At 46.6% G+C, this 27,089-nt stretch overlaps 1 protein-coding gene across 1 annotated transcript in view; it reads right to left on the reverse strand.

The window, feature by feature from the left end:
- The window catches only part of LOC143696530 (cohesin subunit SA-3-like), a 40,701-nt gene that overhangs the window by 1,702 nt on the left and 11,910 nt on the right, over positions 1-27,089 (reverse strand). The window contains exons 6-18 of the mRNA XM_077193051.1: positions 26,098-26,174; positions 23,774-23,978; positions 22,033-22,184; positions 19,761-19,834; positions 17,942-18,065; positions 13,137-13,235; positions 11,045-11,124; positions 9,708-9,815; positions 6,937-7,012; positions 5,025-5,124; positions 3,002-3,024; positions 2,556-2,636; positions 420-509 (exon numbers count right to left, since the gene is read on the reverse strand). Of these exons, the coding sequence (XP_077049166.1) occupies positions 420-509; positions 2,556-2,636; positions 3,002-3,024; positions 5,025-5,124; positions 6,937-7,012; positions 9,708-9,815; positions 11,045-11,124; positions 13,137-13,235; positions 17,942-18,065; positions 19,761-19,834; positions 22,033-22,184; positions 23,774-23,978; positions 26,098-26,157 (1,272 nt within the window). The 5' untranslated portion in view covers positions 26,158-26,174. The remainder of the gene's footprint in view (positions 1-419; positions 510-2,555; positions 2,637-3,001; positions 3,025-5,024; positions 5,125-6,936; positions 7,013-9,707; positions 9,816-11,044; positions 11,125-13,136; positions 13,236-17,941; positions 18,066-19,760; positions 19,835-22,032; positions 22,185-23,773; positions 23,979-26,097; positions 26,175-27,089) is intronic.

Consider the following 27,089-nt stretch of genomic DNA (forward strand, 5'->3'; position numbering starts at 1 on the left):
ATTGGGGGAAAATGGGGAATATTGGGGAAAATGGGAAAATGGGGGAAATGGGGGAAAATGGGAAAAATGGGAAAAATGGGAATTTGGGGAAAAGTGGGAAAATGGGAAAAATGGAATTGGGGAAAAATTGGGGGAATTTTGGGGGCAAAATGGGAACTTCAGGGAGAAATTGGGTATTTTTTTGGGGAAAACCCGGGAATTTTGGGGGCAGAAATTTGGAATTTTGGGCAGAAAATTGGAAGTCTGGAGAAGAAAAGGAGAATTTTGAGGGGAAAAAAAGAGAATTTTAGGGAAAAAAACCAGAAACCCAGCTCAAATCAGCCCAAATTCCCCAAAAAACCCCAAATATCCCCGAACACCCCAATATCCTCGATATCCAAAATTCCCAATTTCCCGGAATTCCGGGATTTTTTCCCCACCTTTTGCAGGAGCTGGGGCAGCACCGGGATGAGGCTGCGGCTGAGGCGCCCCCGCTCCTGGCGCTGCTCCCGGCGCTCCCGCGGCGACACCTGCGGGAAAACGGGGCTGGAATTCCCGAAATTCCCAAAATTCCCGGAATTCCCAACGCTCCCGGCGCTCCCGCGGCGACACCTGCGGGGAAAACGGGGATGGAATTCCCAAAATTCCCAAAATTCCCAGAATTCCCAATGCTCCAGGGGCTCCCGCGGCGACGCCTGCGGGAAAACGGGGCTGGAATTCCCGGAATTCCCAAAATTCCCAAAATTCCCAACGCTCCCGGCGCTCCCGCGGCGACACCTGCGGGAAACGGGGCTGGAATTCCCGAATTCCCAAAATTCCCAAATTCCCAACGCTCCCGGCGCTCCCGCGGCGACACCTGCGGGAAAACGGGCTGGAATTCCCAAAATTCCCAAAATTCCCGGAATTCCAATGTTCCGAACGATCCAGGGGCTCCCGGGTGCCAGAAACCCCCAGGAATTGCCCCAAAATTCCCAAAATCCCGGAGCTCCTGAGTTCCAAAAGTGCCCGGAATTCCCAAAGTTCCAGGAGATCCTGAACCCCCAAAAAGCCCAAAATTCCCAAATTCCAAATTTCTGGGAATCTTGGATGCCAGAAACCCCAAATGCCCAAAATTCCCCTGGGATTGCCAGAATTCCCAAATTTCTGGGGGATCTTGGATGCAAAAACCCCAAAATTCCCAAAATTCCCAGAATTCCCAATGTTCCGATGCTCCCGCGGTGACACCTGGGGGAAACGGGGCTGGAATTCCCAAAATTCCCAAAATTCCCGGAATTCCCAACGTTCCGAACGATCCAGGGGCCGCCGGGTGCCAGAAACCCCCAGAATTGCCCCAAAATTCCCAAAATTCCAGGAGCTCCTGAGGTCCAAAAGTCCCCGGAATTCCCAAAGTTCCAGGAGATCCCAAAAAAGCCAAAAATTCCCCTGGATTCCCAGAATTCCCCAAATTCCCAAAATTCTGGGGAATCTTGAATGTCCAAAATTCCATAATTCCCAAAATTCCCCTGGGATTCCCAGGATTCCCAAATTTCTGGGGGATCTTGGATGCCAAAAACCCCAAATTTCTCAAAATTCCAGGAGCTCCTGACATCCAGAAATCCCCGGAATTCCCAAAGTTCCAGAGCTCCTGAAACCCAAAAACCCAAAATTCCCCTGGGTTCCCAGAATTCCCAGGATTCCCAAAATTCTGGGGGTTCTTGAATGCAAAATTCCAAAATTCCCCTGGGATTCCCAGAATTCCCCTAAATTCTGGGGAATCTTGAATGCCAAAAACCCCAAAATTCCCAAAATTTCAAAATTCCCCTCATTCCAGGAGCTCCTGACATCCGAAAGTCCCCGGAATTCCAAAATTCCAGGAGTTCCTGAAACCCCAAAAACCCCAAAATTCCCGACTCCCAAATCCCTGAAAATGCCCAAAAATCCCTGAAAACCCCCCAAAAAATCACAGAAATCCTCCCAAACCCCAAATTCCCAGGCCCAAAACCCCAAAAAATCCTTCAAAATTCCCAAAAATTCCTGACAATTCCCAAACCCACCCCCCAAAAGTAATTCCAAGATTTTCAACCCCCAAATCCCTGAGAATTCCAAAAAATCCCTGAGAAATCTCCAAAATTCCCAAATTTCTCTGCCCAAAGCCCTAAAAATCCCTGAATTCCCAGATTTCCCCCAAAATCCCAGAAAATCCCTGAAAATTCTCCCAAAAATCCCCAAAACTCCCTGGATTTCCTGACCCAAAATCCCTGAAAATTCCCCAAAAAATCCCCAAAAACTCCCTGGATTTCCTGACCCAAAATCCCTGAAAATTCCCCAAAAAATCCCCAAAACTCCCCTGGATTTCCTGACCCAAAATTCCAGAAAAATCCCAAAAAAAATCCCCAAAACTCCCTGGATTTCCTGACCCAAAATTCCAGAAAATCCCCAAAAATCCCCCCAAAAAATCCCCAAATTTCCTGACCCAAAATCCCCGAAAATCCCCCAAAAATCCCCCAAATTCCCGAATTCCCTCACCCAAACCCTCCCAAAAATTCCTAAAATTCCCCAAACCCCCAGAATTGCCCCAAATTCGGAGTTTCCGGAACCTTCCGGGCCTGGCCCCGGCCCACGGGGGGGTGTCCCTGGCACAGCCGGAGGGCGCTGGAGCTCAGGATCTGCACCAGAGCCTTCTCCTCGTGCAGCTGCAGGGCTGGGGAGCAGGAAAAACCAGGAAAAAACCAGTAAAAACCAGTATAAACCAGTATGGACCAGTATAGACTGCTATAAACCATTATAGACTGGTATAGCCCAGTATAACCCAGTATGGACGGGAGCTCAGGATCTGCACCAGAGCCTTCTCCTCGTGCAGCTGCAGGGCTGGGGAGCAGGAAAAACCAGGAAAAAACCAATAAAAAACCAGTAAAAACCAGTATAAACCAGTATAAACCAGTATAGACTGGTATGGACCAGTATAACCCAGTATAACCCAGTATAACCCAGTATAACCCAGTATAACCCAGTATGGACGGGAGCTCAGGATCTGCACCAGAGCCTTCTCCTCATGGAGCTGCAGGGCTGGGGAACCAGAACAGACCAGTATAAACCAGTATAAACCAGTATAGACCAATATAGACTGGTATAGACCAGTATAGACCAGTATAGCCCAGTATAGCCCAGTATGGACGGGAGCTCAGGATCTGCACCAGAGCCTTCTCCTCGTGCAGCTGCAGGGCTGGGGAGCAGGAAAAACCAGTAAAAACCAGTATAAACCAGTATAGACCGGTATAAACCTGTATAGACTGCTATAAACCAGTATAGACTGGTATAGCCCAGTATAGCCCAGTATAACCCAGTATAACCCAGTATGGACGGGAGCTCAGGATCTGCACCAGAGCCTTCTCCTCATGCAGCTGCAGGGCTGGGGAGCAGGAAAAACCAGGAAAAACCAGTAAAAAACCAGTATAAACCAGTATGGACCAGTATAGACTGCTATAAACCATTATAGACTGGTATAACCCAGTATAACCCAGTATGGACGGGAGCTCAGGATCTGCACCAGGGCCTTCTCCTCATGCAGCTGCAGGGCTGGGGAGCAGGAAAAACCAGTAAAAACCAGTAAAAACCAGTATGGACCAGTAAAAACCAGTGTGGACCAGTATAAACCAGTACAAACCAATAGAACCCACTATAACCAGTCCCATACCATTTCCCAGCAGCATCGCCGTGGCCGTGTCCCAGTACAAACCAGTCCATTCCCAGTCCATTCCCAGTCTATCCCAGTACAAACCAGTACAAACCAGTCCATTCCCAGTCCATTCCCAGTCTATCCCAGTACAAACCAGTACAAACCAGTCCATTCCCAGTCTATCCCAGTACAAACCAGTATAACCAGTATTACCAGTATACCCCATACCGTTTCCCAGCAGCATCCCCATTGCCGTGTCCCAGTCTATCCCAGTATAACCCAGTATATCCCAGTCCATCCCAGTACAAACCAGTACAAACCAGTATAACCAGTACACCCCGTACCATTTCCCAGTAGCATCCCCGTTGCCGTGTCCCAGTCCATGTCCCAGTCCATCCCAGTACAAACCAGTATAAACCAGTCCCGTACCATTTCCCAGTAACATCCCGGTTGCCGTGTCCCAGTCCATGTCCCAGTACAAGCCAGTATATCCCAGTATAAACCAGTACAAACCATTTCCCAGCAGCATCCCCGTGGCCGTGTCCCAGTCCATTCCCAGTCTATCCCAGTATAAACCAGTACAAACCAGTACAAACCAGTATAACCAGTATAACCCATACCATTTCCCAGTAACATCCCCGTTGCCGTGTCCCAGTCCATTCCCAGTCCATGTCCCAGTACAAACCAGTACAAACCAGTACAAACCAGTACAAACCAGTCCCGTACCATTTCCCAGCAGCATCCCGGTTGCCGTGTCCCAGTCCATGTCCCAGTCTATCCCAGTACAAACCAGTACAAACCAGTACAAACCATTTCCCAGCAGCATCGCCGTTGCCGTGTCCCAGTCTATCCCAGTCCATCCCAGTACAAACCAGTATATCCCAGTATATCCCAGTACAAACCATTTCCCAGCAGCATCCCCGTTGCCGTGTCCCAGTCCATTCCCAGTCCATTCCCAGTCTATCCCAGTCTATCCCAGTACAAACCAGTACAAACCAGTACAAACCAGTATATCCCAGTACAAACCATTTCCCAGTAACATCCCCGTTGCCGTGTCCCAGTCCATGTCCCAGTACAAACCAGTACAAACCAGTATAACCAGTATAACCCATACCATTTCCCAGTAACATCCCCGTTGCCGTGTCCCAGTCCATGTCCCAGTACAAACCAGTACAAACCAGTACAAACCAGTATAACCAGTTCCATACCATTTCCCAGCAGCATCCCCGTTGCCGTGTCCCAGTCCATCCCAGTACAAACCAGTACAAACCAGTACAAACCAGTATAACCAGTACAAACCAGTACAAACCAGTACATCCCAGTACAAACCAGTACAAACCAGTACAAACCAGTACATCCCAGTACAAACCAGTACAAACCAGTCCCGTACCATTTCCCAGTAACATCGCCGTTGCCGTGTCCCAGTCCCGCAGGCGCTGCCCGGCGCAGTCCCACAGGGCGTCCACCAGGTACGCGCCGTGCTCGTGGAGCTGAGGGAGAATTTGGGGCAAAATCACCAAAAATCGGGAATTATGAAAATAAAAAATGGGATTCTTGAGAAATTCATAAAATCCTCCTCAAAAATCCCCAAATTTCCGCCCCAAAATTCCCGAATTTCCACCCAAGATTCCCAAATTTCTGGGCGTCCACCAGGTACGCGCCGTGCTCGTGGAGCTGGGGGGGAGAATTTGGGGCAAAATCACCAAAAACGGGGAATTATGAAAATAAAAAATGGAATTCCTGAGAAATTCATGGAATCCCCACAAAAATCCCCAAATTTCTGCCTCAAAATCCCCAAATTTCCACCCAAAATCCCCAAATTTCTGCCCCAAAAATCCCCAAATTTCCACCCAAAATCCCCAAATTTCCCCCCCAAAAATCCCCAAATTTCCTCCTCAAAATCCCCCCAGAATTCCCGGATTTTCCCCAAATTTCCTCCCCAAAATCCCCAAATTTCCTCCCCAAAAATCCCAAATTTCCTCCCCAAAATCCCCAAATTTCCTCCCCAAAATCCCCAAATTTCCCCCCCAAAATCCCCAAATTTCAGCCCCAAAATCCCCAAATTTCCTCCTCAAAATCCCCAAATTTCCTCCCCAAATTTCCTCCCCAAAATCCCCCCGGAATTCCCGGATTTTCCCCAAATTTCCTCCCCAAAATCTCCAAATTTCCTCCTCAAAATCCCCAAATTCCTTCCTAAAATCCCCCCAGAATTCCCGGATTTTCCTCCCAACTTCCTCCCCAAAATCCCCAAATTTCACCCCAAAGTTCCCAAAAATCCCCCGATTTCCCCCGCAAAATTCCCAAAAACCCCCAAATCCCCCCAAATCCCCCAGGTTTTACCCCAAATCCCCCCAAAATCCCCAAATCCCTGCATTTTGCCCCAAATCCCCAGATTTTGCCCCAAATCCCCCCAGATTGCCCAAATCTCCCCCGGTTTTGCCCCAAATCCCCCCAGATTCCCCCAAATCCCCGCATTTAGCCCCAAATCCCCCCAGTTTTGCCCCAAATTCCCCAAATCCCCACATTTTGCCCCAAATCCCCCCAAATCCCCGGTTTTGCCCCAAATCCCCCCAAATCTCTGGGTTTTGCCCCAAATCCCCAGGTTTTGCCCCAAATCCCCGGTTTTGCCCCAAATCCCCCCAAATTCCCCAAATCCCCCCAAATCCCCGGGTTTTGCCCCAAATCCCCCCAGTTTTGCCCCAAATCCCCACATTTTGCCCCAAATCCCCACATTTTGCCCAAAATCCCCCCAGTTTTGCCCCAAATCCCCCCAAACCCCCAGGTTTTGCCCCAAATCCCCCAATTTTGCCCAAAATCCCCCAAATCCCCCCAGTTTTGCCCGAAATCCCCCAATTTTGCCCCAAATCCCCCCAAATCCCCGTTTTTGCCCAAAATCCCCGGTTTTTGCCCAAAATCCCCGTTTTTTGCCCCAAATCCCCCCAGTTTTGCCCCAAATCCCCTCAGGTTTTGCCCAAAATCCCCGCGTTTTGCCCCAAATCCCCACATTTTGCCCCAAATCCCCCCAGTTTTGCCCCAAATCCCCCAAATCCCCGTTTTTGCCCCAAATCCCCCCAGTTTTGCTCCAAATCCCTGGGTTTTGCCCCAAATCCCCGTTTTTGCCCGAAATCCCCGGGTTTCACCCCAAATCCCCCCATTTTGCCCCAAATCCCCCCAAATCCCCGGGTTTTGCCCCAAATCCCCCCGGTTTCACCCCAAATCCCCCAGTTTTGCCCCAAATGCCCCCAGTTTTGCCCCAAATCCCCGTTTTTGCCCAAAATCCCCGGTTTTCGCCCCAAAATGACCTCGGCCTGCAGGAAGAAGCGCGCGAGGCCCAGCAGGAAACCCCGAGAGTCCCCGGCCCCGGCCGGGCCCTGCAGCCTGGAAGGAATGGGGGAAAAAACCGGGAAATTGGGAAAAATGGGGAAAAATGGGGAAAAATGGGGAAAAAGGGGAAAAAAACAAAGAAAAAACCCACAGGAAAATGGGGGAAAAAAACGGGAAATTGGGAAAAATGGGAAAAACAGAAAAATGGGGGAAAATCACAGAAAAATGGGGGAAAATCACAGAAAAAAACAGAGGAAAATGGGGGAAAAAACCGGGAAATTGGGAAAAACGGGGAAAAACGGGGAAAAATGGGGAAAATGGGGGAAAATGGGGAAAAAACACAGAAAAAAACACAGGAAAATGGGGGAAAAAAACGGGAAATTGGGAAAAATGGGGAAAAATGGGGAAAAATGGGGGAAAACCACAAAAAAATGGGAAAAATACAAAGGGAAATGGGGGAAATGGGGAAAAATGGGGAAAAAAACACAGAAAAATGGGGGAAATGGGGGAAAATGGGGAAAAAACACAGAAAAAAACACAGGAAAATGGGGGAAAAACAGAGAGAAAAATGGGGAAAAACACAGAAAAATGGGAAAAATACAAAGGAAAATGGGGAAAAAACACAGAAAAAAACACAGGAAAAAACACAGGAAAATGGGGGAAAACACAGAAAAATGGGGAAATAACAGGAAAATGGGGGAAAACCACAGGAAAATGGGGAAAAATGGGGAAAAACACAGGAAAATGGGGGAAACCACAGGAAAATGGGGGAAAACAGAGAAAAAACCACAGAAAAATGGGGAGAAAAGCACTGAAAGTGAGGAAAAATGGGGGAAAACCACAGGAAAACGGGGGAAAACACAGAAAAATGGGGGAAAACGGGGAAAAATGGGGAAAAATCACAGAAAAATGGGGAAAAATGGGGGAAAACCACAGGAAAATGGGGAAAAACGCAGGAAAATGGGGAAAACCACAGAAAATGGGAAAAAACACAGAAAACTGGGGGAAAACTACAGAAAATTGGGGGGAAATGGGGGAAAAACCACAGAAAAATGGGGAAAAACACAGGAAAATGGGGGAAAACAGAAAAATGGGGAAAAAGGAGAAAAAAGGGAATCAAAAGGAGAAAAAAAAGGCCAAAATCAGGGATGGGAGGGGAAAAACTTGGGATAAACTTGGGATAAACAAGGGCCCCCCCTCCACCCTTTCCCAAGGGATTGGGAAGGGCCGGGATGAGCAAATCCGGGGCTGGAAAAATCCCAAATTCTGGGATGGAAAAATCCCAAATTCTGGGTTGGGAAATCCCCAAATCCTGGGCTGGAAAATCCCAAATCTTGGGATGGAAAATCCCAAATCTTGGGACGGGAATTCCTCAAATCCTGGGCTGGAAATTCCCAAATCCTGGGATGGAAAATCCCAAATCCTGGGCTGGAAATTCCAGAAATCCTGGGCTGGGAAATCCCAAATTCTGGGATGGGGAAATCCCAAATTCGGGACTGGAAAATCCCAAATCCTGGGCTGGGAAATCCCAAATTCTGGGATGGGGAAATTCCAGAAATCCTGGGTTGGGAAATCCCAAATTCTGGGATGGAAAAATCCCAAATCCTGGGCTGGAAATTCCAGAAATCCTGGGATGGAAAATCCCAAATTCCAGGATGAGGAAATTGAGGATTCTGGGCTGGAAAATCCCAAATTCTGGGATGAGGAAATCCCAAATCCTGGGCTGGAAAATCCCAAATTTGGGGATGAGGAAATTCCGGGATGAGGAAATGCCGGAGTTTGGGCTGAGGTGGAATCGCAGCTGCCGGGAGGGGCCCGGAGCCGATTCCCAGAAAATTCCCCTGGGATTGGGGAGGGGTTGGGATGGGGGTGGGAACGGTCAGGGATTGGGGCTGGAATTCCTGGGATTTGGGGGCTGGAATTTTCATGGTTTGGGGTCAGAATTCCTGGGATTTGGGGCTGCAATTCCCAGGGGTTTTGGGGCTGCAATTCCTGGGATTTGGGGCTGGAATCCCAGGGGTTTTGGGGCTGGATTTCCTGAATTTTGGGCTGGAATTCCTGGATTCTGGGGCTGGAATTTTCATGGTTTAGGGTAAGAATTCCCAGGATTTTGGGGTCAGAATTCCTGGGATTTGGGGCTGCAATTCCCAGGGATTTTGGTGCTGGAATTCCGGGATTTTGGGGCCACAATTCCCAGATTTTGGGCTGGAATCTTCAGGATTTGGGGTCAGAATTTCTGGGATTTGGGGTTGGAATTCCCAGGATTTTGGGGCTGGAATTCCCAGGGGTTTTGGGCCCACAATTCCCAGGATTTTGGGCCCAGAATTCCCAGGATTTTTGCCCCACAATTCCCAGGATTTTGGGCTCACAATTCCCAGGATTTTTGCCCCACAATTCCCAGGATTTTTGCCCCACAATTCCCATGATTTTGCCCCACAATTCCCATGATTTTGCCCCACAATTCCCAGGATTTTTGCCCCACAATTCCCATTTTTTTCCCCCACAATTCCCAGGATTTTTGCCCCACAATTCCCAGGATTTTGGCCCCACAATTCCCAGGATTTTGGCCCCAGAATTCCCATTTTTTTACCCCACAATTCCCATTTTTTTGCCCCACAATTCCCATTTTTTTGCCCCACAATTCCCAGGATTTTGCCCCACAATTCCCATGATTTTGCCCCACAATTCCCATTTTTTTGCCCCACAATTCCCATTTTTTTGCCCCAGAATTCCCAGGATTTTCCCCCACCTGTGGCTCAGGAGCTCCCCTGCGGCCGAGGCCAGGGCGCGGCTGCTCACGAACACCACGGGGAGGAGGCTCCGCAGATCCTGGGGGCTCAGGGCCCCCTCCATGGTCCTGGGGGGATCCCGGGAATTTGGGGATCCCGGGAATTCCGGGAATCCTGGATCCCCAACTCCACCTCCCCCAGTTCCTCCCCAAATTTTCTGGGTTGGAATTCCCAGATTTTGGGGTCAGAATTCCCAGATTTTGGGGCTGCAATTCCCAGATTTTAGGGCTGGAATTCCCAGATTTTGGGGTCAGAATTCCTGGATTTTGGACTGGAATTCCAAAGGGGTTTTGGGGTCAGAATTCCCAGATTTTGGGGTCAGAATTCCCAGATTTTGGTGTCAGAATTCCCACATTTTGGGGTGGAATTCCCAGGGTTTTGGGGTCAGAATTCCTGGATTTTGGGCTGGATTTCCAAAGAGTTTTGGGGTCAGAATTCCCAGGATTTTGGGGTCAGAATTCCTGGATTTTGGGGTCAGAATTCCCAGATTTTGGTGTCAGAATTCCCAGATTTTGGGGTGGAATTCCCAGGGTTTTGGGGTCAGAATTCCTGGATTTTGGGGTCAGAATTCCTGGACTTTGACGTCAGAATTCCCAGGATTTTGGGGCTGGAATCTTCAGGATTTGGGGTCAGAATTCTCAGATTTTGGGGCTGGAATTCCCAGGATTTTGGGGTCAGAATTCCCGGATTGTGGGGCTGGAATTCCCAGGGGTTTTGGGGTCAGAATTCCCAGGATTTTGGGGGTCAGAATTCCCAGGATTTCGGGCTGGAATTTTCATGGTTTGGGGCCAGAATTCCCAGATTTTGGGGCTGGAATTCCCAGGATTTTGGGGTCAGAATTCCCGGATTGTGGGGCTGGAATTCCCAGGGGTTTTGGGGCTGGAATTCCCAGATTTTGGGGGTCAGAATTCCCAGGATTTTGGGCTGGAATTTTCATGGTTTGGGGCCAGAATTCCCAGATTTTGGGGCTGGAATTCCCAGGGGTTTTGGGGCTGGAATTCCCAGACTTTGGCGTCAGAATTCCCAGATTTTGGGGTCAGAATTCCCGGATTGTGGGGGCTGGAATTCCCAGGGGTTTTGGGGTGGAATTCCCAGATTTTTGGCTGGAATTCCCAGGATTTTGGGTCAGAATTCCCCCCAGAAAAATCCCGGATTTAATCCCAAATTCCAGATTTTCCCCCGCCAAACTCCCAAATTGCTGCCCCCAAATTCCAAATCCGCAAATCCCCAAATTTCCCCAAATTCTTCCCCAAATTTCCCCAAAATTCCCGAATTCCCCCATCATTCCCAGCCTCACCTGTCCATGGCCCTGAGCAGCCTCAGCACCTCCAGGGCCACCTGGGGCTCTTTGTCGTGGGCCATGGCCACCAACCGGGGCTGCAGGGCCAAAATCCCCAAAATTCCCCAAAATTCCCCAAAATTCCCCAAAAATCCCCAAAAATCCCCAAAAATCCCCAAAATCCCAAATCCCCAAATCCCAAATTCCCCAAAACCCCAAAATTCCCCAAAATCCCAAATCCCCAAATTCCCCAAATTCCCAAATCCCCGAATCCCCAAATTTCCCCAAATCCCCAAATTTCCCAAATCTCAAATTCCCAAATCCCAAAAACCCCAATCCCCCAATCCCAAAATTCCCAAATCCCAAATCCCCAAATCCCCAAATCTCCCCCAAATTTCCCCAATTCCCTAATCCCCAAAATTCCCCAAATCCCCCAAATCCCCAAAATCCCCAAATCCCAAAAATTCCCAAATCCCCAATTCCCCAAATCCCAAATTCCCCAAAACCCCAGTTCCCCAAAATTCCCCAAAAATCCCCAAATCCCAAAAACCCCAATTCCCCAAATCACCCAAATCCAAAATCCCCCAATCCCCCAAATCCCCCAATTCCCCAAAATCTCCAAATCCCAAAAATTCCCAAATCCCCAAAATTCCCAAATCCCAAATCCCCAAAATTCCCAAATCCCAAACTCCTTCAATTCCCAAATTCCCCAAATCCCAAAATTCCCAATCCCCAAATCCCCCAATTCCCCAAATCCCAAATTCCCAAATCCCCAAATCCCAAATTCCCAAATCCCAAAATCCGCGGGGATTGGGGCACCCCCAGCCCCTCTGCCCATGGCTCCCCTTTCCAGGCCGTTTTTATTCCATTTTTATCCCATTTTATTCCATTTTAATTCCATTTTAATTCAATTTTATTCCATTTTTATTCCATCTTTATCCCATTTTTATTCCATTTTTATCCCATTTTTATCCCACTTTTCCTTCAATTTCCCTCATTCCAGACAATTTTTTCCCACTTTTCCCCCCCAATATTTCCCATTTTCCCCCATTTTTCCCCCAATATTCCCCATTTTCCCCATTCCTTTCCCCCATTTTCCTCCCCAATATTTCCCATTTTTTGCCCCCAGTATTTCCCATTTTCCCTCCAATATTTCCCATTTTCCCCCCAATATTTCCCATTTTCCCCCATTTTCCCCCCAATATTCCCCATTTTTTCCCCATTTTACCCAATTTCCCCCCAATATTTTCCATTTTTCCCCATTTTTCCCCATTTTCCCCCGTTTCATTCCCCCATTTTCCTCCCCAACATTTTCCATATTCCCCATTTTCCCCCATTTTTCCCCCATTTCTCTTCCCAATTTTCCCCATTATTTCCCATTTTCCCCATTTTTTCCCCCAATATTTCCCTTTTTCCCCAATATTTCCCATATTTCCCCATTTCTTTTCCCCATTCCCCCCATTTCCCCCCAATATTTTCCATTTTTTTCCCCATCTATTTTCCCCATTTCCTTTTCCCCGTTTTTCCCCCATTTTTCCCCATTTTCCCCCATTTCTTTCCCCCAATATTTCCCATTTTTCCCCATTTCCCCCAATATTCCCCATTTTCCCCCAATATTTCCCTTTTTTCCCCATTTCCCCCTAATATTTCCCATTTTCCCCAATATTTCCCATTTTCCCCAATATTTCCCATTTTCCCCCAATATTTCCCATTTTTTCCCATTTTCCCCAATACTTCCCATTTCTTTCCCCCAATATTTCCCATTTTTTCCCATTTTCCCCAATATTTCCCTTTTTTTCCCCATTTTCCCCCATTTTTCCCATTTCCCCCCAATATTTCCCTTTTTTTCCCCCAATATTTCCCATTTTCCCCCAATATTTCCCTTTTTTTCCCCATTTTCCCCCATTTTTTCCCATTTTCCCCAATATTTCCCATTTCCCCCCAATATTTCCCTTTTCCCCCCAATATTTCCCTTTTTTTCCCCATTTCCCCCATTTTTTCCCATTTTCCCCAATATTTCCCCCATTTTCCCCCATTTTCTCCCATTTTCCCCCAATATTTCCCATTTTTCCCATTTTCCCCCAATTTTTCCCCCATTTTCCCCCCTCACCTTGAACCTGGCAGTGAAGAGCTCCAGGTTTGGGGCCATTTCAGGATTTCCATAAATTCCCTGCAGGGCCCTGACACAGCTCAGCCTCACCTCCCCCTGCTGCAGGGGCAAAATGGGGCAAAAAAGGGAAAAAAAGGGAAAAATGGGCAAAAAAGGGGAAAAAAAAGGGGGAAAATGGGGAAAAAATGGGAAAAAAAGGGAAAAAAAAGGGAAAAAAAGGGAAAAAAAATGGAATTTCTGCCATTTCCCAGCACTTGCCACAGGACTTTTCCCATTTTTTTCCCCATTTTTCTTGGGATTTTTCCCATTTTCCCCCATTTTCACACCCACATTGCAGAGCAGGGTCCAGCCCAGGCACCTGAGGGGCCTCACTCAGGAATTCCCCATTTTTCCCCATTTTTCCCCATTTTTCTCCATTTTTTCCCAATTTTTTCCAATTTTTCCCATTTTTTCCCCATTTTTTCCCATTTTTTCCCATTTTTTTTGGATTTTTTCTGGATTTTTTCCCATTTTCCCCCATTTTCACACCCACGTTGCTGGGCAGGCTCCACCCCAGGCACCTGAGGGGCCTCACTCAGGAATTTCCCATTTTTCCCCATTTTCCCCATTTTTCTCCATTTTTTCCCCATTTTTCCTCATTTTTTCCCATTTTTCCCCATTTTTTTGGATTTTTTCCCATTTTTTTCCCATTTTTCCCCATTTTCTCGAGATTTTTCCCATTTTTTCCCCATTTTCACACCCACGTTGCTGGGCAGGGTCCACCCCAGAAACCTGAGGGGCCTCACTCAGGAATTCCCCATTTTTTCCCATTTTCTCCCCATTTTTCCCCATTTTTTCCCAATTTTTTCCAATTTTTCCCATTTTTTCCCCATTTTTTCGGATTTTTCCCCACTTTTTTCCCGTTTTTTCCCATTTTTCCCCCATTTCCACACCCACATTGCAGAGCAGGCTCCACCCCAGGTACCTGAGGGGCCTCACTCATGAAGGGCCCAGGAATTCCCCATTTCTTCCCATTTTTCTCCATTTTTGCCCATTTTTTCCCCATTTTTTTGGATTTTTCCCCGTTTTTTCCCATTTTTCCCCATTTTCTCAGGATTTTTCCCATTTTCCCCCATTTTCACACCCATATTGCAGAGCAGGGTCCAGCCCAGAAACCTGAGGGGCCTCACTCAGGAATTTCCCATTTTTCTCCATTTTTCTCCAATTTTCCCCATTTTTTCCACTTTTTCTCCATTTCTCTCCATTTTTCCCCATTTTTTTCCAATTTTTCCCCATTTTTTCCCATTTTTTTTGGATTTTTCCCCAATTTTTTCCCATTTTCCCCCATTTTCACACCCACATTGCAGAGCAGGCTCCACCCCAGGCACCTGAGGGGCCTCACTCAGGAATTTCCCATTTTTCTCCATTTTTCTCCAATTTTCCCCATTTTTTCCACTTTTTCTCCATTTCTCTCCATTTTTCCCCATTTTTTCCAATTTTTCCCCATTTTTTCCCATTTTTTTTGGATTTTTCCCCAATTTTTTCCCATTTTTCCCCATTTTCACACCCACATTGCAGAGCAGGCTCCACCCCAGGCACCTGAGGGGCCTCACTCAGGAATTTCCCATTTTTCCCCATTTTTCTCCATTTTTCCCCATTTTTTCCCAATTTTTTCCAATTTTTCCCATTTTTTCCCCATTTTTTCCGATTTTTCCCCATTTTTTCCCATTTTTTCCCATTTTCCCCATTTCCACACCCACATTGCAGAGCAGGCTCCACCCCAGGTACCTGAGGGGCCTCACTCAGGAAGGGCCCAGGAATTTCCCATTTTTCCCCATTTTTCTCCATTTTTCCCATTTTTCCCCATTTTTTCCCATTTTCTCCCATTTTTCTCCCATTTTTTCAGATTTTTCCCCATTTTTCCCCATTTTCTCGGGATTTTTCCCATTTTCCCCCATTTTCACACCCACGTTGCTGAGCAGGCTCCACCCCAGGCACCTGAGGGGCCTCACTCAGGAATTCCCCATTTTTCCCCATTTTTCTCCCCATTTTTCTCCATTTTTCTCCATTTTTTCCCATTTTCTTCGGATTTTTCCCCAATTTTTTCGGATTTTTTCCCATTTTCCCCCCATTTCCACACCCACATTGCAGAGCAGGGTCCACCCCAGGCACCTGAGGGGCCTCACTCAGGAATTTCCCATTTTTTCCCATTTTTTCCCCATTTTTCCCCGTTTTTTCCCCATTTTTTCCCCATTTTTCCCATTTTTTTCCCATTTTTTTCCCATTTTTTCCCATTTTTTCCCATTTTTCCCCCATTTTCACACCCACATTGCAGAGCAGGGTCCACCCCAGAAACCTGAGGGGCCTCACTCAGGAAGGGCCCAGGAATTTCCCATTTCTTCCCATTTTTCCCCATTTTTCTCCATTTTTCCCCATTTTTCTCCTTTTTTTCTCCATTTTTCCCCATTTTGTCCCATTTTTTTCGGATTTTTCCCCATTTTCTTGGGATTTTTCCCATTTTTTCCCCCATTTTCACACCCACGTTGCTGAGCAGGCTCCACCCCAGGCACCTGAGGGGCCTCACTCAGGAATTCCCCATTTTTACCCATTTTTCTCCATTTTTCTCCATTTTTTCCCCATTTTTCCCATTTTTCCCCATTTTTTCGGATTTTTTCCCCATTTTTTCGGATTTTTTCCGGATTTTTTCGGATTTTTTCCCCGTTTTTTCGGGTTTTTTCCCATTTTCCCCATTTTTCACCCCATTTTCGCGCCCACCTTGTCGTGCAGGGTCCAGCCCAGGTATTTGAGGTGCCTCACTCAGGAATTCCCCATTTTCTCCATTTTTTCCCCGTTTTTCCCCATTTTTTCGGATTTTTTCCCCGTTTTTTCGGGTTTTTTTTTATTTTTTCCCATTTTCCCCGTTTTTCACCCCATTTCCGTGCCCACCTTGTCGTGCAGGGTCCAGCCCAGGCACCTGAGGGGCCTCACTCAGGAATTTCCCATTTTTTCCCATTTTCCCCATTTTTCCCCCATTTTTTCCCGTTTTTTCCCCATTTTTTCGGATTTTTTCCGGATTTTTTCGGGTTTTTTCCCATTTTCCCCGTTTTTCACCCCATTTCCGTGCCCACCTTGTCGTGCAGGGTCCAGCCCAGGTATTTGAGGTGGCTGTTGGTCAGGAATTTCCCATTTTTTCCCATTTTTCTCCATTTTTTCCCCGTTTTTTCCCATTTTTTCGGATTTTTTCCCCGTTTTTTCAGGTTTTTTCACATTTTCCCCGTTTTTCACCCCATTTCTGTGCCCACCTTGTCGTGCAGGGTCCAGCCCAGGTATTTGAGGTGCCTCACTCAGGAATTCCCCATTTTTTCCCTGATTTTTCCCATTTTTTTGGATTTTTTGCCCGTTTTTTTTATTTTTTTTATTTTTTCCCATTTTCCCCGTTTTTCACCCCATTTCCGTGCCCACCTTGTCGTGCAGGGTCCAGCCCAGGTATTTGAGGTGGCTGTCGGTCAGGAATTCCCCATTTTTTCCCATTTTCTCCATTTTTCCCCCGATTTCTCCCATTTTTTCGGATTTTTTCCCCCTTTTTTTGGGTTTTTTCCCATTTTCCCCATTTTTCACCCCATTTCCGTGCCCCCCTTGTCGTGCAGGGTCCAGCCCAGGTATTTGAGGTGGCTGTCACTCAGGAATTCCCCATTTTCCCCATTTTTTCCCCGTTTTTTCCCATTTTTTCGGATTTTTTCCCCGTTTTTTTTGATTTTTTTTTATTTTTTCCCATTTTCCCCGTTTTTCACCCCATTTCTGTGCCCACCTTGTCGTGCAGGGTCCAGCCCAGGTACTTGAGGGGCCTCACTCAGGAATTTCCCATTTTCTCCATTTTTTCCCCGTTTTTTCCCATTTTTTCGGATTTTTTCCCCGTTTTTTCGGGTTTTTTCCCATTTTCCCCGTTTTTCACCCCATTTTTGCACCCACCTTGTCGTGCAGGGTCCAGCCCAGGTATTTGAGGTGGCTGTTGGTCAGGAATTCCCCATTTTTCCCCATTTTTTCCCCGTTTTTTTCCCATTTTTTCAGATTTTTTCCCCGTTTTTTCGGATTTTTTCCAGATTTTTTCGGGTTTTTTCCCATTTTCCCCGTTTTTCACCCCATTTCTGTGCCCACCTTGTCGTGCAGGGTCCAGCCCAGGTATTTGAGGTGGCTGTTGGTCAGGAATTCCCCATCTTCTCCATTTTCTCCCCGTTTTTTCCCATTTTTTCGGATTTTTTCCCCATTTTTTCGGATTTTTTTTTATTTTTTCCCATTTTCCCCATTTTTCACCCCATTTTTGCACCCACCTTGTCGTGCAGGGTCCAGCCCAGGTACCTGAGGGGCCTCACTCAGGAATTTCCCATTTTCTCCATTTTTCTCCATTTTTTCCCCATTTTTTCGGATTTTTTCCCCGTTTTTTCGGGTTTTTTCCCATTTTCCCCGTTTTTCACCCCATTTCCGTGCCCACCTTGTCGTGCAGGGTCCAGCCCAGGTATTTGAGGTGGCTGTCACTCAGGAATTCCCCATTTTCTCCATTTTTTCCCCGTTTTTCCCCATTTTTTCGGATTTTTTCCCCGTTTTTTCCCATTTTTTCCCATTTTCCCCGTTTTTCACCCCATTTCCGTGCCCACCTTGTCGTGCAGGGTCCAGCCCAGGTATTTGAGGTGGCTGTCAGTCAGGAATTCCCCATTTTCCCCATTTTTTCCCCATTTTCCCCCCGTTTTTTCCCATTTTTTCGGATTTTTTCCGGATTTTTTCCCATTTTTTCCCATTTTCCCCATTTTTCACCCCATTTTCTTGCCCACCTTGTCGTGCAGGGTCCAGCCCAGGTATTTGAGGTGGCTGTCAGTCAGGAAGGACTCGGGGAATCTCCTCACCCACAGCCCCAGCTCCTCCATGCAGAGCCCGCGGATCTCGGGCACCACGTCCCTGAAAAAGGACCCAAAATGCCCCAAAATCCACCCAAAATGTACCCAAAAGGGACCAAAATCCATCCAAAACCACCCAAAATGCATCCAAAAGGGACCAAAATACCCCAAAATCCACCCAAAATGTACCCAAAAGGGCCCAAAATGCCCCAAAATCCACCCAAAATGCATCCAAATCCACCCAGAATGAACCCAAATGCACCAAAATGCACTAAAATCCAGCCAAAATCCATCCAAACCCACCCAAAATGAGCCAAAATCCACCCAGAATCCCCCAAAATCTACCCAGAATCCACACAAAATGCCCCAAAATCCACCCAGAATCCACCCAGAATGCACCAAAATCCACTGAAAATGAACCAAAATCCACCCAAAATGAACCAAAATCCACCCAGAATGAACCAAAATCCACCCAAAATGAACCAAAATCCACCCAAAATGAACCAAAATCCACCCAGAATGAACCAAAATCCACCCAGAATGAACCAAAATCCACCCAAAATGAACCAAAATCCACCCAAAATGCCCCAAAATCCACCCAAAATGAATCAAAATGAACCAAAATCCACCCAAACCCTCCCCTTTGCCCCTTTCTCCTGTTTTTCCCCCATTTTCTCACTTCATTTTCTCTTTTCCCCATTTTTCCCCATTTTCCCCCATTTTCTCCCTGATTTCCCCATTTTTCCCCATTTTTCTCCCATTTCCCACACTTTCTCCCATTTTCACCCCATTTTTCCCAATTTTCCCCATTTTCCCCTCGTTTTTCCCAATTTTCTCCAATTTCCCCCATTTTCTCCCTGTTTCCCCCATTTTCTCCCATTTCCCCACATTTTTCCCCATTTTCTCCCATTTTTCCCAATTTCCCCCCATTTATTCCCTGTTTTCCTCCCCGTTTCTCCCCATTTTTCCCAATTTCCCCCCATTTTCCCCGTTTTCCCCCATTTTCCCCATTTTCTCCCTGTTTTCCCCATTTCCCTCCATTTTCCCCCATTTATTCCCCATTTTTCCCCATTTTCCCCCATTTATTCCACATTTTCCCCCATTTCCCCATATTTCCCCCCATTTTTCCCATTTCCCCCCGTTTTTCCCCATTTTCTCCCATTTATTCCCCATTTTCTCCCTGTTTCCCCCCGTTTTTCCCATTTCCCCCCATTTCCCCCCGTTTTTCCCCATTTTCCCCATTTCCTCCCATTTCCTCCCCATTTTTCTCCCATTTTCCCCCCGTTTTCCCCATTTTCCCCCCGTTTTTCCCCATTTTCTCCCATTTCCTCCCCATTTCCTCCCCCTTTTCCCCATTTCCCCCCATTTTTCTCCCATTTTCCCCCCGTTTTTCCCATTTTCCCCCCGTTTTTCCCATTTTCCCCCCGTTTTTCCCCGTTTTCTCACATTTATTCCCCATTTTCCCCCCATTTCCCCCCGTTTTTCCCAATTTTCCCCCATTTTTCCCCATTTTCTCTCCCCATTTTTCCCATTTTCCCCCCATTTATTCCCCATTTCCTCCCCATTTTTCCCCATTTTCCCCCCGTTTTTTCCCATTTTCCCCCCGTTTTTCCCCGTTTTCTCACATTTATTCCCCATTTTCCCCCCATTTCCCCCCATTTTTCCCATTTTCCCCCATTTTTCCTGTTTTCCCCCCATTTTTCCCATTTATTCCCCATTTTTCCCATTTTCCCCCCGTTTTTCCCCGTTTTCTCACCGGTACCGATGCACGAAGACGCCTTTGAAGATTCCGTTCATCAGCAGCTCCAGCTCCTCCTGCTGCTCCCTCAGCTGCGATTCCCAAAATTCCCAAAATTCCACCCAAATTCACCCAAAAACCACAAAATTCCCAAAAAAATCCACCAAAATCCACCCAAAATCCACCAAATTCCACCCAAATCCACCCAAAATTCCCAAAAAAATCCACCAAAATCCCACAAAAATCCCACAAAATTCCACCCAAAATTCACTAAATCCCACCCAAATTCACCCAAAATCCCACAAAATCCCACCCAAATTCACCAAAATCCATCAAAATCCCACAAAAATCCCCAAAAATTCCACCCAAAATCCCACAAAAATCCCCAAAAATTCTACCCAAATTCACCAAAATCCAACAAAATTCCACACATCCCACCCAAAATTCACAAAATTCCACCCAAATTCATCCAAAATCCCACAAAATTCCACCCAAAATTCCACCCAAATCCACCAAAATTCCACCCAAATTTCACCCAAAATCCACCAAAATCCCCAAAAATTCCACCCAAAATCCACCAAGTCCCACCCAAAACTTCCTCAAAGTCCCCCTGAACAACCCAAATTTTCACCTAAAATCCCCCCAAATCCCAAGTTCCCAAAATTCCCAAATTTTCACCTAAAATCCCCCCAAATTCCCTCAATATTTACCCAAAACCCCCAACACCTGATTTTCCCCCATTTTCCCCTCAATTTTTCCCCATTTTTCTCGGGTTTTCTTCCCCAATTTCCCCTCTTTATCCTTATTTCCCCATTTCCCCATTTTTGCTCCATTTTTTCCCCATTTTGCTCCGTTTTTTCCCATTTTTCCCCCATTTTTTCGTGTTTTCTCCCCGTTTTTTCCCAAAATCCCGGTTTTTCTCCCCATTCCGTGCCCACCTGGCCGTGCCTGTCCCTGAGGCTCTCGAGGCGCTCCCTGCCCCTCAGGCCGGGCTCTTTCTGCCCCATTTCTTTGTGCTTTTACCCCATTTTTGCTCCATTTTTCCCCATTTTTTCATGGTTTTTTCGTGTTTTTTCCCCGTTTTTTCCCAAAATCCCGTTTTTTCTCCCCGTTTCGTGCCCACCTCAGGCCGTGCCTGTCCCTGAGGCTCTCGAGGCGCTCGCTGCCCCTCAGCCCGGGCTCCTTTCCCCCATTTTTGCTCCATTTTTTCTCTTTTTTTTCATGTTTTTTTCCCCATTTTTCCCCCTTTTTTTTGTGGTTTTTTGTGTTTTCTCCCCGTTTTTTCCCAAAATCCCGGTTTTTGGCCCCATTTCCGTGCCCACCTGGCCGTGCCTGTCCCTGAGGCTCTCCAGGCTCTCCCTGCCCCTCAGGCCGGGCTTTTTCTGCCCCATTTTTCCCCCATATTTGCTCTATTTTTTCCCATTTTTTTGCCCATTTTTGCCCCATTTTTCCCCATTTTTTAGTGTTTTCCCCCCATTTTTTCGGGTTTTTCTCCCCATTTTTCCCAAAATCCCGGTTTTTCTCCCCATTCCCCATCCCCACCTGGCCGTGCCTGTCCCTCAGCGTCTCCAGGCGCTCGCTGCCCCTCAGGCCGGGCTCTTTCTGCCCCATTTTTGCTCCATTTTTGCTCCATTTTTTCCCATTTTTTTACCCATTTTTGCCCCATTTTTTTCCCGTTTTTTCCCTGTTTTTTCCCAAAATCCCAGTTTTTCTCCCCATTTCATCCCCACCTGGCCGTGCCTGTCCCTGAGGCTCTCGAGGCGCTCCCTGCCCCTCAGGCCGGGCTCTTTCTGCCCCATTTCTTTGTGCTTTTACCCCATTTTTGCTCCGTTTTTCCCCATTTTTTCATGGTTTTTTCGTGTTTTCTCCCCGTTTTTTCCCAAAATCCCAGTTTCTGGCCCCATTCCCCATCCCCACCTGGCCGTGCCTGTCCCTGAGGCTCTCCAGGCGCTCGCTGCCCCTCAGCCCGGGCTCTTTCTGCCCCGTTTTGGCTCAGTTTCCCCCCGTTTTTCCCCCCATTTTTTCCCGTGTTTTTGTCCCATTTTCTCCCTGTTTTTTCCCAAAATCCCGTTTTTTCTCCCCATTTCCTGCCCACCTGGCCGTGCCTGTCCTTGAGGCTCTCCAGGCTCTCCCTGCCCCTCAGCCCGGGCTCTTTCTGCCCCATTTTTGTCCCGTTTTTCCCCCATTTTTGCTCCATTTTTTCCCATTTTTCCCCATTTTTTTGTGTTTTTCCCCATTTTCTCCCCGTTTTTGCCCAAAATCCCGGTTTTTCTCCCCATTCCGTGCCCACCTGGCCGTGCCTGTCCCTCAGCGTCTCCAGGCGCTCGCTGCCCCTCAGGCCGGGCTCCTTTCCCCGCTCGGCCGCCAGGAGGCGCTCGCAGCTCCGCTGCTGCCGGCCCAGCCCCAGCGCCAGCTCCACCAGAGCGCTCAGAACCTTCAGCGCTGGAATGGGGGAAAAACGGGGAAAAATGGGAAAAATGGGAATTATGGGGTAAAAATGGGGGAAAAACGGGAAAAATGGGGGGAAAAATGGGGAATATTGGGGGGGAAAACGGGAAAAAATGGGGTGAAAATGGGGGAAAAACGGGGAAAATGGAGAAAATGGGAAATATGGGGGGGAAATGGGAAAAATGGGAATATTGGGGGGGAATGGGGAAAACGGGGAAAAATGGGGAATATGGGGAAAAACGGGGAAAATGGGAAAAATGGGGGGAAATATGGGGTGAAAACGGGGGGAAACAGGAAAAATGGGGGAGATGGGGTAAAAATGGGGGGTGAAAACAGGGGAAAACAGGGAAAATGGGAAATATTGGGGCAAAAACGGGGAAAAGGGGAAAAATAGGAAATATGGGGAGATAGGGGGGTGAAAACAGGGGAAAACGGGAAAAAACGGGGGAAATATGGGGAGATATGGGGTGAAAACGGGGGAAAACGGGAAAAAATGGGGAAAAATGGGGAATATTGGGGGGGAAATAGGGGAATATGGGGAGATATGGGGGGAAAACAGGGGAAAACGGGAAAAAACGGGGGAAAAAATGGGAATATTGGGGGAAATGGGGGAAATGGGGAGATATAGGGAGATATGGGGGGTGAAAACGGGAAAAAACGGGGAAATGGGGAGATATGGGGGGGGAAACGGGGGAAAATGGGAAAAAATGGTAAATATGGGGAGGTATGGGAGGGAAATGGGAAATATGGGGGGGAAATGGGAAATATGGGGGAGAAATGGGAAATATTGGGGGAAAATATTGGGGAAAATATTGGGGGAAAATGGGAAAATATTGGGGGGAATGGGAAATATTGGGGGAAAATGTTGGGGGAAAATATTGGGGAAAATATTGGGGAAAAAATGGGAAAACAGAAAAGAAAAAGATGGGAAAAAATGAGAAAAACCAAGGAAAGGAGGAGGGGAAAAACAGGGTAAAAAAACAAGAAAAAAAAAAGAGGAAAAATAGTAAAAAACAAGGAAAACCAAGGAAAGGAGAAGGGAAAATACAGGGTAAAAGAACAAGAAAAAGAAAAGAGGAGAAAAGTGCGAAAAAACAGGAAAAAAAGGAGGAAAAGCAGAGAAAAACGAGGAAAACAGAAAAGAGAAAAATCAGGAAAAAGAACAGGAAAAAACCAAGAAAAACCAAGAAAAGAAGGGAAAAAATAGTGGAAAATATTGAGAGAAAAGAGCAGGAAAATAGTGAGAAAAAACAAGAAAAAATAGAAAAAAAAAGAGAAAAAATAGTGAAAAAAACAATAAAAAATAAGAAAAAAAGAGAAAAATGTGAGAAAAATCAAGAAAAAATAGAAAAGAGAAAAAATCATGAAAAACCAATAAAAAATAAGAAAAAAAAGGGGAAAAATGTGAGAAAAACCAAGAAAAAATAGAAAACAAAAGAGAGAAAAAATCATAAAAAACCAATAAAAAATAAGAAAAAAAAAGGGGAAAAAGCTGAGAAAAAGCAGGAAAAAAGAGGAAAAATCAGGAAAGAAGTGGGAAAAGCAGAAAAAGAGGGGCCAGGGCAGGAGCGGGGCAGCCCCACCTGCCAGGGTGCCCGTGTGGCGGAACGGGCGCACCTGGGAGTCGGCCAGGCCCGTGAGGAACGAGAGCAGGGAATCCATGAGGAACCCGTCCTGCAGCTCCCGCTGCTGCCCACGCTGCACCAGCACTGCCAGGAGCTGGGAGAAACCAGAGCGGAACCGGGGCCAGGGAGGGGAGTGCATGGAGAGAGGGTACTCTGGGGAATCCTGAAAATATAAATATAAATGTGAATGTATCCATGAATCCATGAGGAACCCGTCCTGCAGCTCCCGCTGCTGCCCACGGGACACCAGCACTGCCAGGAGCTGAGAGAAACCAGAGCGGAAACGGGGCCAGGGAGGGGAGTCCATGGAGAGAGGGTACTCTGGGGAGTCCTAAAAATATAAAATATAAATGTAAATGTAAATGTGAATGTATCCATGAATCCATGAGGAACCCGTCCTGCAGCTCCCGGTGCTGCCCACGGGACACCAGGGACACCAGGAGCTGAGAGAAACCAGAGCGGAACCGGGGCCATGGAGGGGAGTCCATGGAGAGAGGGTACTGGGGAGAGTCCTAAAAATATAAATAAAAATATAAATGTGAATGTATCCATGAGGAACCCGTCCTGCAGCTCCCGGTGCTGCCCACGCTGCACCAGCACTGCCAGGAGCTGAGAGAAACCAGAGCGGAACCGGGGCCAGGGAGGGGAGCTCAGGGACAGGGGGTACTCTGGGGAATCCTAAAAATATAAATATAAATGTGAATGTATTCATGAATCCATGAGGAACCCGTCCTGCAGCTCCCGCTGCTGCCCACGGGACACCAGGGACACCAGGAGGGCACAGAAACCAGAGCGGAACCGGGGCCATGGAGGGGAGCTCAGGGACAGGGGGTACTCTGGGGAGTCCTGGAAATGGAAATATAAATATAAATATAAATATAAATATAAATATAAATATAAATTTGTGCATAAATCAACCCAGAACCGGCCCTGCCAGGAGCTGACAGAAACCAGAGCGGAACCGGGGCCATGGAGGGGAGTCCATGGAGAGAGGGTACTGAGGGGAGTCCTAAAAATAAACATTAAAATATAAATATAAATAAAAATAAAAATAAAAATAAATAAAAATAAAATAAAATAAAAATAGAAATTTGCGCATGAATGAACCCAGAACCGGCCCTGCCAGGAGGGCACAGAAACCAGAGCAGAACCAGAGCCAGGGAGGGGAGTCCATGGACAGGGGGTACTCTGGGGAATCCTAAAAATAAACATTAAAATATAAATATAAATTAAAATAAACATAAAAATAAAAAATAAAAATAGAAATTTGTGCATAAATCAACCCAGAACCAGCCCTGCCAGGAGGGCACAGAAACCAGAGCAGAACCAGGGCCAGGGATGGGGGCTCAGGGACAATGGGAACTGGGGGGAGTGCTGGAAATATAAATATAAAATAAATATTTATAGAGCAAAAAATGCATTGAAAATCCACTGAAAATTCAATAAACATTCACTGAAAATTCACTGAAAATCCTCTGAAAATTCACTAAAAAAATCACTGAAAATCCACTGAAAATCCACTAAAATTCACTAAAAATCCACTAAAAATTCACTGAAAATTCACTAAAAAATCACTGAAAATTCAGTAAACATTCACTGAAAATCCACCGAAAATTCACTGAAAATCCATTAAAAATTCACTGAAAATCCATTAAAATTCAGTGAAAATTCAGTGAAAATCCACTAAAATTCAGTGAAAATTCAGTGAAAATCCACTGAAAATCCACCCAGAACCAGGAGCTCTGAGAAACTGGAAGGGAAGCAGGGCCAGGGATGGGAGCTCATGGACAATGGGAACTGTGGGGAGTGCTGGAAATACAGAAATGGAAATAAATCCAGGGAAAAGACACCAAGAATCCAGGGAAAAGACACCAAAAATCCAGCGACAGAGGGGGCTCTGGGGAGGCCTGGAAATAAATCCAAATAAACAATTAAATATAAATAAATACACCAAAAATCCAAGGAAAAAACACCAAAAATCCAGGGAAAAGACACCAAGAATCCAGGGAAAAGACACCAAAAATCCAAGGACAGTGGGGACTCCGGGGAGGCCTGCAAATAAATCCAGGGAAACACCCAAAATTCCAGGAAAAAGCACCAAAAATTCCAGGGAAAAACCGCCAAAAATTCCAGGAAAAAACGCCAAAAATTCCAGGAAAAAACGCCAAAAATTCCACAGAAAAACGCCAAAAATTGCAGGGGGAAGGTGGAAAATTCCCTGGAAAGCCCAAAATTGGCAGAGAATTCCCAGAAAATCCCAAATTCCCAGAATTTCCCGGTACCTCCTGGAAGGTCTCGGTGAGCCTGCGGATGATCTCCGAGTTCTGCAGCTCCCGGAACATCTGCGGGGTCACCACGCCTGGAAACACCAAAAATTCCTTTTCTGACAGCCCAAAATCCCAAAATTCCACAATTCCCCAAGCCCAAAACCCCAAAATTCCACAATTCCCCAAGCCCAGAATGCCCAGAATGCCCAAATTCCACAATTCCCCAAGCCCAGAATGCCCAAATTCCCCATTTTTCCCAATTCCAGCCCCACAATTCCCAATTTCCCAACCCCAGAATGCCCAGGATTCCCCATTTGCCCTCATCCCAATCCCATTTTCCCCATTTTTTCCAATTTTTCCCTCATTTTCCCCCTCATTTTCCTCATTTTTTCCCTCATTTATCCCCATTTTCCCCTCATTTTTTCCCTCATTTTCCTCATTTTTTCCCTCTTTTTTCCCATTTTCCCCCTCATTTTCCCCTCATTTTCCTCATTAACCCCATTTTCCCTCATTTCCCCTCATTTTCCCCATTTTTCCCCTCATTTTCCCCATTTTTTCCCTCATTTTTCCCCTCATTTCCCTCGTTTTTCCCTATTTTTTCCCTCATTTTTCCCCTGTTTTTCCCCATTTTCCCCTCATTTTTCCCCATTTTTCCCTCATTTTTCCCCTCATTTTCCCAATTTCCCCATTTTTCCCAATTTCCCCATTTTTTCCCCGTTTTTCTCACCCCTGCAGCCGCAGGAGCGCACGGTGAAGTTGAGCAGCTCCAGCAACTCCCTCATTTCTCCCTTGTTTTTCCCCATTTTTTCCCCATTTTTTCACTCATTTTCCCCATTTTTTCCCCATTTTTCCCAATTTCCCCGTTTTTCACCCCATTTTTCTCACCCCTGCAGCCGCAGGAGCGCACGGTGAAGTTGAGCAGCTCCAGCAACTCCTTCATTTCTCCCTTGTTTTTCCCCATTTTTTCCCCATTTTTCCCTCATTTTTTCCCTCATTTTCCCCATTTT

Source organism: Agelaius phoeniceus, chromosome 36 (genome assembly GCF_051311805.1).
Source record: "Agelaius phoeniceus isolate bAgePho1 chromosome 36, bAgePho1.hap1, whole genome shotgun sequence".
Classification (NCBI taxonomy): domain Eukaryota; kingdom Metazoa; phylum Chordata; class Aves; order Passeriformes; family Icteridae; genus Agelaius; species Agelaius phoeniceus.